General features: G+C 38.2%; 1 protein-coding gene across 3 annotated transcripts in view; it reads left to right on the forward strand.

Annotated features, from left to right (window-relative positions):
* Window positions 1-6,935: 6,935 nt before the first annotated feature.
* The window catches only part of IL23R (interleukin 23 receptor), a 79,076-nt gene continuing 66,918 nt past the window's right edge, over window positions 6,936-19,093 (forward strand). The window contains exons 1-4 of one of the 3 annotated variants that reach the window (XM_010850293.1): window positions 6,936-7,044; window positions 7,674-7,844; window positions 8,123-8,194; window positions 12,181-12,477. In XM_010850293.1, coding sequence (XP_010848595.1) covers window positions 7,832-7,844; window positions 8,123-8,194; window positions 12,181-12,477 — 382 coding nt within the window. In that variant the 5' untranslated portion in view covers window positions 6,936-7,044; window positions 7,674-7,831. The remainder of the gene's footprint in view (window positions 7,045-7,673; window positions 7,845-8,122; window positions 8,195-12,180; window positions 12,478-19,093) is intronic. The other 2 variants (XM_010850294.1, XM_010850295.1) reach the window with 2 other exon arrangements.

Genomic DNA, 19,093 nt, shown 5'->3' on the forward strand with positions numbered 1-19,093 from the left:
AACTCCTGCAACTCAATTCCAAAAAAATAAATGACCCAATCAAAAAATGGGCCAAAGAACTAAATAGACATTTCTCCAAAGAAGACATACAGATGGCACAGATGGCTAACAAACACATGAAAAGATGCTCAACATCACTCATTATCAGAGAAATGCAAATCAAAACCACTATGAGGCACCATTTCACCCCAGTCAGAATGGCTGCAATCCAGAAGTCTACAAGCAATAAATGCTCGAGAGGATGTGGAGAAAAGGGAACCCTCTTACACTGTTGGTGGGAATGCAAACTAGTACAGCCACTATGGAGAACAGTGTGGAGATTCCTTAAAAAACTGGAAATAGAACTGCCTTATGATCCAGCAATCCCACTGCTGGGCATACACACCGAGGAAACCAGAAGGGAAAGAGACACGTGTACCCCAATGTTCATCGCAGCAGTGTTTATAATAGCCAGGACATGGAAGCAACCTACATGTCCATCATCAGATGAATGGATAAGAAAGCTGTGGTACATATACACAATGGAGTATTACTCAGCCATTAAAAAGAATACATTTGAATCAGTTCTAATGAGGGAAGCCTGTTTCTAAGCATAAACCTTGTAATTTGCTTAAGGAAAAAGAAGCCCTCCTGTTTTATTTTATATTTGTATTGCGGTTTCTACAGGCCCTCTTCTGTCATCTTGGATTTACTGGTGACTGCCCAAGGAGGAGGGTGGATATGTGTCTTGCCCCAGACAGACAGTGAGGAGGGATCCCTACTTCATTGGGTAGCTGTTGTCATCTTCTCTCCTTCAAAAACAGTTCATCCCAACAACCATCAGTCTCCCCATCCTTTCATTATATTGATTTCCTTATTCAATACAGAACTGCTAGATTTTTATGGCACAAATTTTAAGCCTCCCAAAGCAAGGGAGTTCCAGAAAAACATCTATTTCTGCTTTATTGACTATGCCAAAGCCTTTGACTGTGTGGATCACAATAAACTGTGGAAAATTCTTAAACAGATGGTAATACCAGACCACCTGACCTGCCTCTTGAGAAACCTATATGCAGGTCAAGAGACAACAGTAAGAACTGGACATGGAACAAAGGACTGGTTCCAAATAGGAAAAGGAGTCCGTCAAGGCTGTATATTGTCACCCTGCTTATTTAACTTATATGCAGAGTACATCAGGAGAAACGCTGGGCTGGAAGAAGCACAAGCTGGAATCAAGATTGCTGGGAGAAATATCAATAACCTCAAATACTCAGATGATACACCCTTATGGCAGAAAGTGAAGAGCAACTAAAGAGCCTCTTGATGAAAGTGAAAGAGGAGAGTGAAAAAGTCGGCTTAAAGGTCAACATTCAGAAAACTAAGATCATGGCATCCGGTCCCATCACTTCATGGCAAATAGATGGGAAAACAGTGGAAACAGTGTCAGACTTTATTTTTCTGGGCTCCAAAATCATTGCAGATGGTGATGGCAGCCATGAAATTAAAAGATGCTTACTCCTTGGAAGAAAAGTTATGACCAACCTAGACAGCATACTAAAAAGCAGAGACATTACTTTGCCAACAAAGGTCCGTCTAGTCAAGGATATGGTTTTTCCAGTGGTCATGTATGGATGTGAGAGTGGACTATAAAGAAAGCTGAGCACCGATGAATTGATGCTTTTGAACTGTGGTGTTGGAGAAGACTCTTGAGAGTCCCTTGGACTGCAAGGAGATCCAACCAGTCCATCCTAAAGGAGATCAGTCCTGGGTGCTCATTGGAAGGACTGATGTTGAAGCTGAAACTCCAATACTTTGGCCACCTGATGCGAAGAGCTGACTCATTTGAAAAGACCCTGATGTTGGGAAAGATTGAGGGGAGGAGGAGAAGGGGATGACAGAGGATGAGACAGTTGGATGGCATCACCGACTCAATGGACATGGGTTTGGGTGGACTCCAGGAGTTGGTGATGGACAGGGAGGCTTGGCGTGCTGCGGTTCATGGGGTCACAAAGAGTCGGACATGACTGAGCAACTGAACTGAACTGAAATCAGGTCTACCTAATGAGATTTGCATATTTAGTGGTACCTTCAAAGGGATGGCTTAGGAGCTTTACACATGATAATATTCAGAGGTTCTTCCCTACTAAAGCCACTTCAAAGAAATGTGATAATCAAAGTAGAAATAGTGCACCTGCTATGCAAGCACAGATTCAAGAGTTCCCTAGTCTTCCTCTCTAATGAGATTATCCGCTCTAAGCCAGGCCCATTTAAAAATGCTGGGACTGCCAAATCACTTCCCTATATAGAGGTGGTAGGTTTTCCACCTCTAATCAGAGTTAGAGAGTCACTAAGTTCCCATTTCAAGGATCAGTAGTCCATTTGTCGTTCTTCTCATTCCCCCATATATGGCATCTGAGTTCTGAGGCAAGATAGATTCCCCTAGGCCTCTTCCTTATTGGGTCAGTGTTGCTAGGCAACAGCTTAACATTTCAGGTCTTGGTCCAGATGTACTTCTTAAACTGAAAGATTCTAAGCAATCCACTTCAAGGAGTTCCTTCTATTAATAGTGGCCAGTTAGTTTATGACAATGTTTGTTGCCAATGCACAGAGAAACTGGAGATATTTTCAATCCACAATAGGCAGGTAAATTTATAGAAAAGCACAACTGCATAAGGACTACATTGTTTCCTTCCATTTTGAAATTCCCTAAAGTATACTTTTTAAGTTGGAAAAAATCTAAATGTTGCATAATGTATTTACCCTGTGACGTAACTCAAAATATACTTACTAATTTAATATGCTGTTTTCAAGATCATGCATTTTGCACTCAATCATCCTTTTCATTCCCTTATCCAACAACCATTCCAAACTTTTACCAATGCTAGAGAAAAACTTGAAATTGTGTGATTTTTAGGAAATAAACCAGATTTATTACTTGTGGGCTTATAATACAGTTAAAAGACACCTTCGGAAATAGAAAAATTTTGAAAATAAAATATTGTGTATAATTACCTATGTGTGTGGGTGTGTGTGTTCAGTTGTGTCTGATTCTTTGAAACCCATAGATGTTAGCCTGCCAGGCTCCTCTGTCCATGCAATTTTCCAGGCAAGAATACTGGAGTGGGTTTGCCATTCCTTCTCCAGGGGATCTTCCTGGCCCAGGGATCATACTGGCATCTCCTGCATTTGCAGGTGGATTCTTTACCACTGAGCCACCTGGGAAGCCCCAAGTCTATTTAGTACTACATTCTTCACATTTTGTGATTTTCTTTTTTGATGATTTCACTATTTAACATGGCCCCCAGATACAGTCCTAAAGTACTGTCCAGTGCTCCGAAATGCAAGAAGTCTGCAATGTACATTATAAAGAACATCTGTGTTAGGTAAGCTTTGTTCAGGTTTGAATTATAGGGCTGCTGACCCTGAGTTCGATGTTAGCTAGTCAACAATATAGATTGTCTTTAAACAGAAACACACATAAGGCAAGACTATATATGGATCCACTGATGAAAATATAAGCAGAGGCTAACAAGACAAAAAAAGAAAAAATTATTCAAGCAATTAATGAATTGGATTTCACTAAAATAAAAACTTCTTTCAAAAGATATTGGTAAGAAAATGAAAAAAATAAGCCATAGACTAGGACAAAACACATGTCCAATAAAGGGCTAGTTTTCAAACCACGTAAAGAATTCTCAGAACTCAATAATAAGAAAAACAATAAAGCAATATAAATGGACTGAAGATTTGAACCTGGAGTAGGAAATGACAACACACTCCAATATTCTTGCCTGGGGAAATCCCATAGACAGAGGAGCCTGGCAGGCTACAGTCTATGAAGTCACAGAAGGTCAGACACAACTTAGTGACTAAACAACAAAAACAAGAGAGATTTGAATGGATTGTTCACCAAAGATATGCATGGAAAATATCTGAAAAGTGAGTTGAGAACCACCACCAGCCCCCATTAAAATAAATAAGCGGATACTGATTTGCAGTGAACATCCATCAATCTCATCTCCACTGTCCAAATTCCTGAAATACTAGATGATGTCCTCTCCTTTATTTTCTATTCTAACTCACTTCAATCTTCTTTCTACCTTCATTTCTTTTCTGAAACTATTCTTAGGAGGTACTGACTGTTGTCAAATTCAACACTGCCTTTTAGTTCCTGTCATATTTAATCTCTGACCATTTGACACTCGTCATGCACTTCTTCCTGTATCTCTTTTGTCCTTTGGTCAAGATTTTCTGGTTCTGGCCTCCTACTCCTTTCCCTTATCTCTCTGGATGTTCTCTCTGAATTCTCTTTTTCTAATTTTGCTTTTAATACTACTGACATGCTGAAATCTTCTAAATTTAGATCTGCAGCTCAGACTTCTCTCTCAAGTTTACCAGTGTCTCCAACAGCCTACTAGACAGTCTTCTCCAAACATGCTGGAAGCCCCTTCAAATCAACATGATCAGAACCAGATTCATTACTTCCCCACTCTCACTTTTGTGTGCTCAGTTAATGCTGTTATTTACTGAGTCAGCAAAATGGCCACCAGAGTCAAGCCTTGTGCTCCTGAATTCTTAGCCCCACACACAGGTTGTTCATTGCACAACTCCTGTTCAGTGGGACTCCCCAGAGCGCTCTCACGTGTTTCCTCCTCTCAGTTCTCACTGCCTTTGCTTTGCCTTAGGTCTTCAGCAGCCTTTGCTCTTCCATAGCCTCCTAACTGGATTCTTTATCCTCTTGCAATTCTCCATGCAGTAATTAGAAATGTCTTTCTAAGATCCAACTTGACTATGTATTTCTCTGCCTAACAATCTTTGTTATCTCTGACACTTTCAGATAAAGGAAGTTGGGGTTTTGTTGTTGTTGTTGTTTGATTTCTTTCGGCTGTGTAGCTGACGAGCATGACAAATAGATGGGGCAATAATGGAAACAGTGTCAGACTTTATTTTCTTGGGCTCCAAAACCACTGTGGCTGGTGACTGCAGCCATGAAATTAAAAGATGCTTGCTTCTTAGAAGAAAGCTATGACAAACCTAGACAGCATATTACAAAGCAGAGATATTACTTTGCCGACAAAGGTCCATAGAGTCAAAGCTATGTTTTTTCCAGCAGTCAAGTATGGATGTGAGAGTTGGATCATAAAGAAGGCTGAGCACTGAAAAATGGATGCTTTTGAACTGTGGTGCTGGAGAAGATTCTTGAGAGTCCCTTGGACTGCAAGGAGATCAAACTAGTCAACCCTAAAGGAAATCAACATTGAATATTCATTAGAAGGACTGATGTTGAAGTTGAAGCTCCAATATTTTGGCCACCTGATGCAAACAGTCAACTCACTGGAAAAGACCCTGATGCTGGGAAAGACTGAGGGCAGGAGGAGAAAGGGGCGACAGAGGATGAAGTGGTTGGATGGCATCATCAACTCAATGGACATAAGTTTGAGCAAAACTCCTGGAGATAGTGAAGGACAGGAAGGCCTGGTATGCTGCAGTCCATGAGGTCACAAAGATTTGGACACAACTGAGCAACTGAACAACAGCCTGACCAGCAACAGTCAGGTGGTGGTGTGCTCCTGAGTGCATGGATGACAGACAGGAATATAGCCCACTATATTCTGCCATTGATCTAATTTTCCAGCTCAAATCCTTCAGCCTACAGAAACAACTTGCCAGTCCCAAACCATTGTTCTTGGTATGTGAAATATTTTCCCATACCCTTCTTCATAGTTGAGAAAATTGTTACTAGTCATTAAAACCCAGTTGACAGTCAAAGACACTCTTATTCGTGTATTCTGGTGATCCCCAGCTCCGACTGCTCATTATAATCACCAGGAGAGGCTTTTAAAAAATACTGATGCTCAACTTCCACTTACCGAAATTCTGATTTCACTGGGTACAATAATTTTGAGCATAGGAATGTTTAAATGTTCCCCCATAATGTTATAATGTGCTAGGTACTAAAGATACAAAAACTAAAAAGACAATATGGAGTTTCTGACTTTAAGAAATTCACTGTGGAGGAAATGAGTAAATTAACTGTCATTTACAATAGAAAGCTGAATGAAGAGTGAAAAGATGCTCATGTAGAACAAATAAGGAGGTGAGAAGAAAAGGTGTGCCACAAGGTCTCCTGGTGATGCTTGCTAGAAACCAACCAAATAACTGATAATTTTCTTAAAATTTGGTCTTAGGATCCTGTTAGGGCTTTCCTGGTGGCTCAGCTGGTATAGAATCTGCCTGCAGCATGGGAGACTTGGGTTTGATCCCCGGGTTGGGAAGATCTCCTGGAGAAGGGAAAGGCTACCCACTCCAGTATTCTGGCCTGGAGAATTCCATGGACTGTATAGTCCATGAGGTTGCAAACAGTCGGACATGACTGAAAGACTTTCACTTTAGGATCCTGTTAAACCATGAATAAATAGTTTAAAGCCACTGATGTATAATTTTATCATTTTAAACAATGCAATATATAAAGCAGCTGTTCTGTAGTTAATCACCATTGTATCTTTAATGCCCCAAACAATACCTGGCACATATGAGATGCTCAAAAATGCTTGTTAACTAAATGAATGGTCAATAGTAGCTTTTAAACTTTCTTTTCTTTGTTTTTTTTTTTTCTACCGCGGCTGGCTTTAAACTTTCTTTTCTTAAGAAATGGATTTATAATGGATATCAATGTTGGTTGCAAATTAAAACTAAGCATTGTATCTTTAGTGTCAAAGATTTTGATAGATTAAGCATAAATATGTGTTCTACTTCTTGGATGAGATTATTTCAAATTAAGGTGAGGGACAAAAAAAGAGTACTGACAAAGCAGTTCACTTTCAGTAATCTGGGTTTTCCCAAATAGTGACATAAGAGCCAGTCATTTTGAGTTGGACAGTTTTGAGTTCCTCTTCAAGAATCTGAAATGTAGGTCGGGGCTTTGTAGATATTTCCATTTGCCTCATCACTGAAAACCTGAAGTGATCGTTGACAGGCAGGCAGTGAGGAAAGAAGACATGACGCAGATACGAGGGTAGCAGCCTGGCTCTGAGGTGGAATTATGTGCTTCAAACAGGCTGTAAGGTAAAGAGATAATGACCTCTGAATACTCAAAAACAGCTACATTTCCTTTTGGAAATCCATGGGCCAAGTTGTCTTATGAGTCTGTATGATATTTCATACAGAGTTATGATAGAAGCTGAATCTGTAATATTATCTAACATCATATTGCTTTAAATGATATTATTGTGTATACTCTATTAGGTGAGTAGTTAACTCCTAACTAGGAATATTTCACAGTTTCTTTTGTCTATTATTTACAAAGAGAAGATCTACTATTATTAACAAATCATGAAAGGGATCTTTATATTCATAAGTCACTGGGGACCTCAGTTTTTAAAAATGAAATATTGTGTGCCATTTGATGAGTTATGAGTTTTTGTTGTTTTATATGAAAGGCTCAGGTTTAATTAAATAACTGAATAATGCTGATTATTGAATAATTTAATTATTTAATAATGCATGTAACTGTTTAACTGAATAATGTAACTCCAGATGTAAACTAATGGCAATATTGTTTGGAATTTCTATAATGTGCTTCTTTTGAACTCTCTGCAGATAAAGGGGATTTCTGTAAATCTAACTGGTGATAATGTGTAAGGTTTTGTCTCACTTACTCTTTCTTCATTTTGAATGCTTTTCTTTTCTGGAAGTTCTGATCTTTTTGGCTTTTCCTGAAAGACTAATATTTCTGGAGCTTGATAGACATGTGAACCTGGTCAGAAGGATTGAGGATCATGAGTTAGAGCAGAAAGAGAGTTCTGATGAGAGAGACAAGATCAGGAGGAATTATATTTCATCAAGGGTCAAAATGTCTTATGAAGGTAATTCACACTGATTTTTGAAGGGTATAAAATCCCATTCTTTTGCTTTACTCCTCCACCTTATTATACCTCCCCACACCCCAGTGACTCTTCTTTGCCCTGTTTCGTTCTCCCTTCCCATCCTTCCTCCCTTCGTTCCTTTCTTCCTAATTAAAGTTTCTCATCAAAAACAACTGCTAGGAAAAATGTTATGCCTTTTAGTATTTTATTAAAATATTACAGTTTAAACATTTTTCATATTTTTCTAGAGAGCAACAAAGAGTTTTTTCTGCTTTCAGGCATGAATCAGGTCACAATTCATTGGGACGTGGTAATAGCTCTCTACATATTCTTCAGTTGGTGTCATGGAGGTACAGTATTTTTGAGTACCTATTGCTATTTTTTATTCAAATAAAATACTGAGTGTTTATTAGGTTCATGACATTATGCTCGAATCTCTGAAGAATAAAAATTATTATACTGGGAAAAATTATATGCACATAAAATTATGTGGAATGAAATGTGAGTCCAACCTCCCTCCTAATGCAAGATTCCTTTATCAAGCATCCTGACAGAGGTCTAATTCTTATATCAAAATTTCCATGAAGCAGTCTAATTCCAATATCAACATTTCCACAAAGCAGTTTATTATTTTGGTTTGGCATAATCTGTCTTTGAACATTTTTAACTTATATAACTTATCAAACATTTGAATTTTATTCAATTCCACAAACAATTTATTGATCATTACTCTGTGTTAGGTGCTGTGCTAAGCCTTGTCTTCCTCACAACAACTTTGTGCAGTAGTATTATGTGCTATTATTATTCTTATTTTGTAGTTCACACAAACAGCTGGCATTATGACAAAGGCATACACAGCTTTTAAGAGTGGGAGGTGGGAGATCATCAGAAGTTCAGGCAGGACAGCCATTGGCTCTTGAGAGTTTCTACTGAGGGCATTGCATCCTGGACAGGCGAGAGGGACTCATTTACTATGAGATAAGCAACACCAAAGGCTTCACATGTGGCTCAGTGGTGAAAGAATTCGCCTGTCAATGCAGGAGATGCTGGTTCAATCCCTGGGTAGGGAAGATTCCCCGGAGGAGGCCATGACAACCCACTCCAGTATTCTTGCCTGGAGAATCCCATGGACAGAGGAGCCTGGCAAGCTACAGTCCATACGGTTGCAAAGAGTCGTACACGACTGAGTGACTGAGCATGCACACACACACAAGCAACATCAAGGCAGGGTTTTAGATCTTGAAGGAAGTTTTGTAAATCATGCAACTTACTCAGAATAGTGACAAAAGCAAAACTATCTTCTGTAGGTTGGGACAAACTTATATTAGACATATAGAAGTAGTCCCACCATGAGAACTAGAATCCCTCCAGCAGGATATCAGACCCTTCCAGAGTCAGACCAACAGTATCCAAGAAGGTTTCGTAGAAATAAGACATCATTTACTTTTTCCAGCTTCTGGAAATATGCGAATGATAAGTCAGACTTCTGTTTATACATGGAATTCTCCAGGCAAGAATACTAGAGTGAGTAGTCATTCCCTTCTCAAGGGGATCTTCCCGATCCAGGGTTCAAACTCAGGTCTCCTGCATTGCAGGCAGATCCTTCACCGTCTGAGCCACCAGGGAAACCCGTTTATACATCTGAGTGATTAATATGAAGCATAGAGAAATTAGACAAGTCCATATGATATGGTACTAGAGACTTTCCAGATGTTCATTAGAAATTATTCAATCTGCTGTAATATTTTTACTATCTTTTCCAAATTTTCTACTAGAATGATATTTTACCCCTTTTAAATAGCTTTGCTGAAATAAAAAAAAATAAACACTACGTTTAGCATTTTTCTGACCAACATCCTCCAAATTAACATATTTTGTATGACTTATTTTAACATATTAAAAAGAGAAATTAACATACTTTTGTATGACTTATTCTTACATAATCCAAGTTAACTCCTGCTGATTACTGATTTCTTTTTCTGAAAAATCATCGACTTATTAATTCATTCCCAAATGTTGTGAAGCTCAGCAGTCCAGTGTTTCTGGGGTTCTTTTTTATTCTATTTTTTAAAACCAAGATAACATTTATCCGAATTTGAAGTCTTCTGATGTTTTTAATATTTTCTGTGTATTCTTAAACACTACTCACGTTTCATGATAGTATTCAGATATTTTTTAAGGTGCTGAAGAAACAGTTTCTCTGAACTTGAATTGTTGACCTTCTTTAAAACAGGGGCTTCCCAGGTGGTGCTAATGGTAAAGAACGCCTGCCAATGCAGGATACATAAGAGATGTATCCAGGGTTTGATTCCTGGGTTGGGAAGATCCCCCAGAGGAGAGCAAGGCAAACTACGCCAGTATTCTTGCCTGGAGATATCTATGGACAGAGGAGCCTGGCAAGCTACAGTCCATGGGGTCACAAAGAGTTGGACAGTGACTCAGCATGGCAAAGCAGTCAGATGCTTTCTTAAAACTTCTTTTCATGTCTTTGGCTTCAAATTCCTATTGATAATGATGGAATTATTTTTATCACTACTTCAACATTGAAATATTTATAATTTATATGTGAATGCAAACTACATAAATGGACATACTCAATTACATTTATATTATAAAAGTTAATTTTTAAGCTTTGAATTCTAAAGATAAGGACTTTTAAAATTAAATACTGGCCTTTAATTATCACTTTGATAAGGTTTTAAGATATTCTAATGCTTAGAGTTTAGAATATTTAGAAAAAGCCTACAATGAATTTTCCTTGATGTGAATTTAACTTAATTGATATTGCATTACATTGTCATTTGAGTTTATGAAAATGCCTCTATTATTATTTGGCTATAAAAATAATACATTATTATATAATTTTTGTAACACAGAAATATTCAATTAAAAATAAAAATTAACACACAGAGATTATCATTGATAATATCTTAGTGTATCTTTAATTTAATGAATTAAATATAGCCCACCAGCCTATATTAAATATTTTGTTTTGAAACTTGCTTTTCAACTTAAAAATATATTCTGAACATTTCCCCATATTTTTAAATTAATGATGAATTTTAAGTGGTGGTCAAGCAATAAATTTTTGCAACTAGTAACAGTATGATTTCACTCATTAAGATCATAATTTTCTAATAAAAATAGCCCTTATCTGTAAAAGAAAGAAAGACTGAGTAGCTGAAGAATGGGGTTTGGATTCTTCACTACCAATTGTTATTTCTAATGTTACCTTTGAAACATAAGGTGCCCTCAAAATGCCTCATTCCTCACCTTTAAAATAGAAGAGCTAATTATATTTGCACTTTAGACTGCTAGAGAAGCTGAAAAGCTGAAAGCTGACTCTAGGCTCGTGTAATGCTGTTGAACATCAACAGAACATGGTAAAAACACACTGATTAGCTAAGCAAATAAATGATACACTGAGTCCTAATGGTAAAAACACACTGATAAGCTAAGCAATTAAAGGATACACTGAGTCCTAAAACTCTTTTCCAGTGGAAATTATTCCATTCAGTTCACTTCAGTCGCTCAGTTGTGTCCGACTCTTTGTGACCCCATGAACCGCAGCATGCCAGGCCTCCCTGTCCATCACCAACTCCTGGGGTCCACCCAAACCCATGTCCATCGAGTCAGTGATGCCATCCAACCATCTCATCCTCTGTCGTCCCCTTCTCCTCCTGCCCCCAATCCCTCCCAGCATCAGGGTCTTTTCAAATGAGTCAGTTGTTCGCATCAGGTGGCCAAAGTATTAGAGTTTCAGCTTCAACATCAGTCTTTCCAATGAGCACCCAGGACTGATCTCCTTTAGAATGGACTGGTTGGATCTCCTTGCAGTCCAAGGGACTCTCAAGAGTCTTCTCCAACACCACAGTTCAAAAGCATCAATTCTTTGGCGCTCAGCTTTCTTCATAGTCCAACTCTCACATCCATACATGACCACTGGAAAAACCATAGCCTTGACTAGACGGACCTTTGTTGGCAAAGTAATGTCTCTGCTTTTTAATATGCTGTCTGCTGCTGTTGCTGCTAAGTTGCTTCAGTCGTGTCCTACTCTGTGCGACCCCATAGATGGCAGCCCACCAGGCTCCCCCGTCCCTGGGGTTCTCCAGACAAGAACACTGGAATAGGTTGGTCATAACTTTTCTTCCAAGGAGTAAGCGTCTTTTAATTTCATGGCTGCAATCTAATTATTTTTGACTGGATTATTTTGAATGAAATATTTGACTAATTATTCCATTAGTCAAAAACAATATTAAATGCAAAGCATATTTTTCTGAATATCTGGTTTTAATGTTTTACATGGAATTAATTATTTTATCTATTTGTTTTCCAGGGATTACAAATATAAACTGCTCTGGACACATCTGGGTAGAACCTGCCACAATTTTTAAGATGGGTATGAATATCTCTATATATTGCCAAGCAGCAATTAAGAACTGCCAACCAAGTAAACTTTATTTTTATAAAAATGGCATCAAAGAAAGATTTCATATCACAAGAATCAATAAAACAACAGCTCGCCTTTGGTATAACAACTTTGTGGAGCCACAAGCCTTTGTGTACTGTACTGCTGAATGTTCCAGATATTTTCCAGAGACACTGATATGTGGAAAAGACATTTCTTCTGGATGTAAGTGTTGGGGTGCATTCAAAAGCCAAGTGAAAGTTAACCTAACGATTAACTGGTAACTACCAATATTGTCTAAAAATGGAGGCAAATTAATGTACTTCACTTCTTCTGTTAGTTTAATGTAGGTATTGCAATTTGAATGTCTCCAGGAGCCAGGTTGGTGAAATGTTGCTTTAAGAAGCTGGTGGGATCTATGCAGAGAGGAAAACACATAGATAGTTTACTGAGCACAGACAGTGTCCAGCTTCCGGGTCTCTGAGGATCCAGTATTCTTAGATCTTTTGGTTCTTCCAAAGAAGATGGAAGTGTAAATTTTCAATGTGAACTCTACAAACTTTTCAATGTTGCCAACATATTCAAAATACAATTTTTTAACACTATCCTGGCCGAACACAGGTTTTTAGGTATGTGAAAGGCAGCACCCTCAGATTTTCAGTGTTTTTATTTTCAACTATTTTCCACTTAACATTGTTTTCCAAACTAATATAAACCTTGAAGCAGATTCCATTGAGAAATTTTGAGGCTAAGATTTCGAAAGGAAAAAACAGTTGCAATACTAGCTTTGTATCTCTGCTATATTTCTTACCAGCTGTGTGACTTCAGGAAGTTGCTTAACCAGTCTATGCCTCAATTCTATGTCTGTAAAATGAGGCTAATTATATTGGTCAGGGTAAAGATCAAATTTCAATAACTTATTTAAAAAAGTATTATATACTTTAAACTATAATATTAATGTGCCTAAGCCCTTTTAAATGGAACCTTTTGATAAAACATGGGATTATTTTGATACAATTCCCTGCTCCTAATGTCACTGCCCCAATTGTGAATCATTGTTTGTTACTATAATTATTAAGAAAAAAATGAATTGTTAATTTTAAAAATATTTGCTAAATTCAATGTGTGTTCATAGTATCCTGAAGGTGTTTAAGTTACTATAGTAATATGGGCTGGCTTGTATAATTATATACTTAATTCTTGGTTCTACTATTACAAAAGAAAAATGTTAAGTTCAGTACTGTTTTAATCTAGAGTTTCATTCCCTACAGCATCTGGGCCCATTTTCAGTGAAAGATAGAGGGCTTTGGATCTTTGCTATGTTCCCTTTCTCCATACTTTTGAGAATCCAATCTGAGTTCTTCCTCATCTCCAGTCCTCACCTAGACAGACCAAGTCTACCTGGCCACCTCTACCTGTCCCTAAAGGGAGAAGAAGGAGGCTTTTTTGTTTAAAGTAAGGCCATTGTCCTGCTGGGCACCTGACCAACTTGCTTCAAGAAAGAAGAGCTATAGGAAGTAGCAGAGGTGAACTGAGGAAGGAAATTAATAGGTTTTGGAGTTAAAGAAAAAAATTTAGGCCTTAAAATAATAATAACATGCTAAACTTGCCCTAAATTGTGGGAACTGAAACCTCAAGTAGACATCTTATCTGATGTCTGAGGATTTCTTAGCTTGTCCGCATCCTCAGGAAACAAAAGTAACCCTCTTGCTTAATTACATTCCTATTTATCTTTGATGTTTGGGGGGTGGGTTGTTGAGAGAATATTTCATTGGAGAACAAATGAGCAACTGTCATGGTTTTGGGGAAAGGTCAGTTTTAATTTTAAGCCAGAGTAAGAAAGGAGGCAGAAGAAGTGTGGCCTCCTTCCCTGTGTTGCAGTTTGAGTGACCATTGATGCCCAACCACTCTCCAGTGTTGGCTGAGCCTTCTGCTCCCAGACACAACCACCAGGCTCTGCTCAGGGCCAGGGAGTGGCCTTTTCTCCCCTTCTAGGACAACACATTAGAAGCACTTGTATTTTCTGCTGACAGCTGCTTAGAAAGAACATTACCCTTTCCACTTGTTTACTCTGTGATTTTGGAACTTTTTACATAGATCTCTGGTTATGAGTGTGAAAGTGTAACTGCCATGTAAGAATTTACTCAAAGCCCTGGATTCAAGAAACCCTGTGTTCGTGGGCTCTACATTCTTAGTAAACAAAACTTCCTATTGAAGTAGGTCAAGTAGAGGTTTTTGAGGGTTTTTGTGGTATTCTAGAAATCACACTGCTTTCACTGGATCACTTTGATTACAGGATACTCTTCCTGTGAGCTTTACCATGTCAACTTATCATCACTGCTCTGAACAAAACGATTATGTGTATTTTTTTAGACTGGAGACAAATCATACAAAATAAAGAGAAGATAAAGGAGTCATTGCTTTTCCTAAAAAGATATCCAAACATTAAAAGTTCCATACTTTGATGTGCAATTTGTGAAACACAAACTATTATCACAGTTTCATTTTTAGCCATAATCTTAGACTTCTTAGATTGTTATCTGTAAGTGTACACACATCATGAAAAGTATTCTATCAGAGTCACACCAGTCACAGGATAAAACACTTTAAGATTTCTCTATTCCTTTAAAAACACCAAATTAAACTATTCATGAAACAGTCATATTTCCACTGAATCATTAAAAAGTTTAAATATATATAACTTGAATTTTTGGAGAAGGAAATGGCAACCCACTCCAGTGTTCTTGCCTGGAGAATCCCAGGGACGAGGGAGCCTGGTGGGCTGCCGTCTATGGGGTCGCACAGAGTCGGACACGACTGAAGCTGAATTTTAATCATCTTTGATCTCTATTTATCATCTAATGAAAGTAGACTTATTATCCAATAAAAGGCCCTGAAAAGTTCTCTTTAACATTGCTACTCAGTCTTACTAGTGACACAATAGGCCAGACTGCACACTCTTTGAGTAAGGAATTATGGAGAGATCTTTGCCAGAAGCATTGTTTTTCTTTTCATTTTAAATTCTCCTCATTATCATTTTATTAATCAAACCAATCAAGCCATGAAATACACTTTACTTAGTGGTTAGTATGCACCAAAACTGTGTTAAATGACAGCAATTCAGAGAAGAGGAGATCACAGACTCTGCCATCAAGAAGCCCTCAGTTGAAAATGATCCTTGGCTAAACTTTGAATTAATAAGAAACATGGCTTGTGAATAGTAAGGGACCCAGTAGGAGGGGAGACATGTGATGGGTAGGAGAGAGCAGAGTATTCTCTGGCAGCTGGCTGTACAGCAGGTTTTTGCCCACAGACATTTAATAACCCAGCAGGTAAAGAATCCGCTTGCAATGCAGGAGACACAGGAGGTGAGGGTTCAATCCCTGGATTGGGAAGATACCTGGAGAAGGAAATGACAACCCAATCCAGTATTCTTGCCCAGGAATCCCACAGACAGAGGAACCTGGAGGGCTACAGTCCAATGGGGTTGCAAAGAGTCCAACATGACTGAGTGACTAGGCACACACAATGGAATCTAAAAACAATTTGGTCTTATTTTATATCTATATTCACATTCCCATCTTTACATAGCTTCATATTAACAAATAGCATGTTTATTTGCACATAAGTGTTTAATCTATTTGATCTTTTACAAAGTTAATTAGTTACCGGACATAACCCTGAGCATTCACTTCAGAGAAAATGCTGTAGAATAACATAGCCCAAAAGACTGATAGTTGTCTTTTATGATGGCCGAATCAAAAATACTCTCAAACTAGAGGGAAAAAATAACTTCAGCACAAATCACTGAAGGACCCCAGTCAATCAATATCCAAAATGATTTAAATTTATGTTTCTACCCCTACCTCCTTTAAGGCTCAAGTAAAACTTAAAGATTTATTTTTTCTCACTTGGAGTCCAATTTCTCCCCCACTGCCGTTTGATGCTACAACTCATCATAATGTTTTAAAGCACTTTAGTGTGTTCTTACTGTTTGAAAATATGTTTTTAAATCATTAAATCAAATTTCATTCAAGTAGAATGTTTTATTTAACATTTTGGACCAACAAAAAAGAAATACACATCATTTCTATAATCTCATAATCTTCCTACTAGCAGACTCCATCTTTAATAATTTGGAATATGTCTTTCTAGTTTCAGTCTCTTTCTCTGTGTGTGTGTCTCTGTCTCTTTTCTCTGTTTCTCTGTCTCTGTTTCTATCTCTCTCGCTACCCCTTTATCTCTCTGTCTCTCAAATGAGCCCACTATACTATACTATACTATTTTGTAACTTATTTTTTCATTTTATCATATGGGCCTTATTTATTTAATTAAATGTATTTTGAGTTGCTTCCAAGGCCAGATACTTATATTGTCTTCAATAACTTTGTTTTTGGTTGTATTTCAGGAGTGTATTTTGGGAAATTAAGCTGGTTTCCAATTCTTCCATTATTATAAACAACACTTTAAGAGGCAAACCCTTTTAGCCAAATATTTTTGTGTATCTATGAACATTTTAGTAAGGATGCAGTCCTAGATGTAAAATTGCTGGGTTGCAAGATATTACTCCTGCTTTTACAGATTATGATAAAGGTTGTTCCAATTTGCATTTCCACAAGCAGTGTGTTAGAGGATTTCCTTGAGTCCATTTCAACACTATGGATTACCATTTTTCAAAATCCTTGCCAATTTGATAGCTCTAAATGACATCTATTATTGGTTCAGTTTGCAATGAAGATAAATTTTTTCCATATATGTATTTCTTATTTTATAAGTAGTATTCTTGGTAGATGATTTATAGATGAAGTGCAGGAATATATCTATGTTTAAGCTAAATCTTTGGGTATAATTTCAGGTGCATAAATGTCTGTATTTTTATTTGTTCTGAGGCCCCATCCTTTCATTTTTCTTCTTTCCTTAATGGGACATAATTATTGGTTTATTTTTTTTGTTTAATATTTATTTTATAGTTGATTAACAATGTTGTATTAGTTTCATCCTTTCATTTTTCATATCATTTTTTGAGTAATCAGTTTCCCAGGCAGTATTGCAAAAGTAGGTACAAGCTGAGAGAACCACCTCTAAAAAGTGAGCATGTGATAAATGCCCAGTATTTCCATACTTCTTTTTTGATCTTGATTCTTGGTAATTTATTACTGGATGATGTATCTGAAAATTCCAGATGCTGTTCTATATTTGTTGGGGTTTCATAGGTTTTCGGAGAAGGCAATGGCACCCAACTCCAGTACTCTTGCCTGGAAAATCCCATTGACGGAGGAGCCTGGTAGGCTGCAGTCCATGGTGTCGCTAAGAGTCGGACACAACTGAGTGACTTCACTTTCACTTTTCATTTTCATGCATTGGAGAAGGAAATGGCAACCCACTCCAGTGTTCTTACCTGGAGAATCCCAGGGCCGGGGGAGCCTGGTGGGCTTCCGTCTGTGGGGTCGCAGAGAGTCGGACACGACTGAAGCGACTTAGCAGCAGTAGCAGCATAGGCTCTAGAGGCTCCAAGGGCTCCAACAGAACTCTCTCATCTTTTCTCATCTCTTGGGTTGTGTTTTCCCCTGTGCTGGCTTAATTCTTAAATAGACTGTTTCACTATGACAGCAAGATGGCCATCAAAAGCCCATAGCTTACATGACACTCAGAGACAGTAAATACGGCAGGGAGAAAGCACATCTTTTACAGTAGCCCCAGAAAAAGTTCCTTGGATAATTCTGATTGGTTCATCTTGGGTCACGGGTTCATTCCCAATGGAAATACTCCATCAGGCAGACTAGGTCAAGGGCACAGTTCTGTGTGTCAAGGCACACCCCGTGGCACAGAGGTGGAGTGGAGATGAGGTTAGGAATGAGGAAGATGTCAGTTCTCAAAAGGAAGGATGGTGGCAGACAGAAATTAACAATATTCTCCAAAATTTGGCCATTCAGAGAAAGAGTTGAAGGCATGGGAGAAAAGAGAAAAAGAAACTAGAAATCGAATTCTGTGAATGCCTAAAAAATTTTAATCTTTCTTTACTGTAGTGAAATGTACTTTTTAAATGATTCTTAAGTGCAAAGTTCTATGAATGCCAGTGATGAATATGCACATTGACATCATTGTGCAACCATCACCCCCATCCATTTCCAGTACTCTTTTCATCTTGCAAAACCGAAACTCTGTACCCAATAAACAACAACTCTTCATTTCTCCCAACTCCTCAACCCTTGGCCACCACCATTCTACTTTCAGTCTCTGTGAGTCCAACTGTTCTAGACATCTCCTATAAATAGAATCATATAGTGTTTGTCCTTTTGTGGCTGGCTTATTTTATTTAGCATAATGTCTTCGAGGTTCATCTATGTTATAGCATGGGTCAGAATTCCCTTTCTTTTAAAGGTTGAGTATGTATGTATGACTATCAAACTTTTTTTTTCTTTTTGGCCTCACCCTGACGCATGTGGGATCTTAGTTCCCTGACCCAGGATCAAACCTGCTCCCCTTGCATTCGAATGCTAGAGTAGAGGAAAAACATGGAGAGCCTTTCACAACAGCCAAAAGGCAGAGAGATATCAAGGTTCAGTTCAGTTCAGTCGCTTAGTCGTGTCCAACTCTTTGCGACCCCAAGAATCGCAGCACGCCAGGCCTCCCTGTCCATCACCAACTCCCGGAGTCCACCCAAACCCACGTCCATTGAGTCAGTGATGCCATCCAGCCGTCTCATCCTCTGTCATCCCCTTCTCCTCCTGCCCCCAATCCCTCCCAGCATCAGAGTCTTTTCCAATGAGTCAACTCTTCGCATGAGGTGGCCAAAGTACTGGAGTTTCAGCTTTAGCATCTGTCCTTCCAATGAACACCG

Source organism: Bison bison, unplaced genomic scaffold, assembly GCF_000754665.1.
Source record: "Bison bison bison isolate TAMUID 2011002044 unplaced genomic scaffold, Bison_UMD1.0 scf7180017864290, whole genome shotgun sequence".
In the NCBI taxonomy this organism is placed as follows: domain Eukaryota; kingdom Metazoa; phylum Chordata; class Mammalia; order Artiodactyla; family Bovidae; genus Bison; species Bison bison.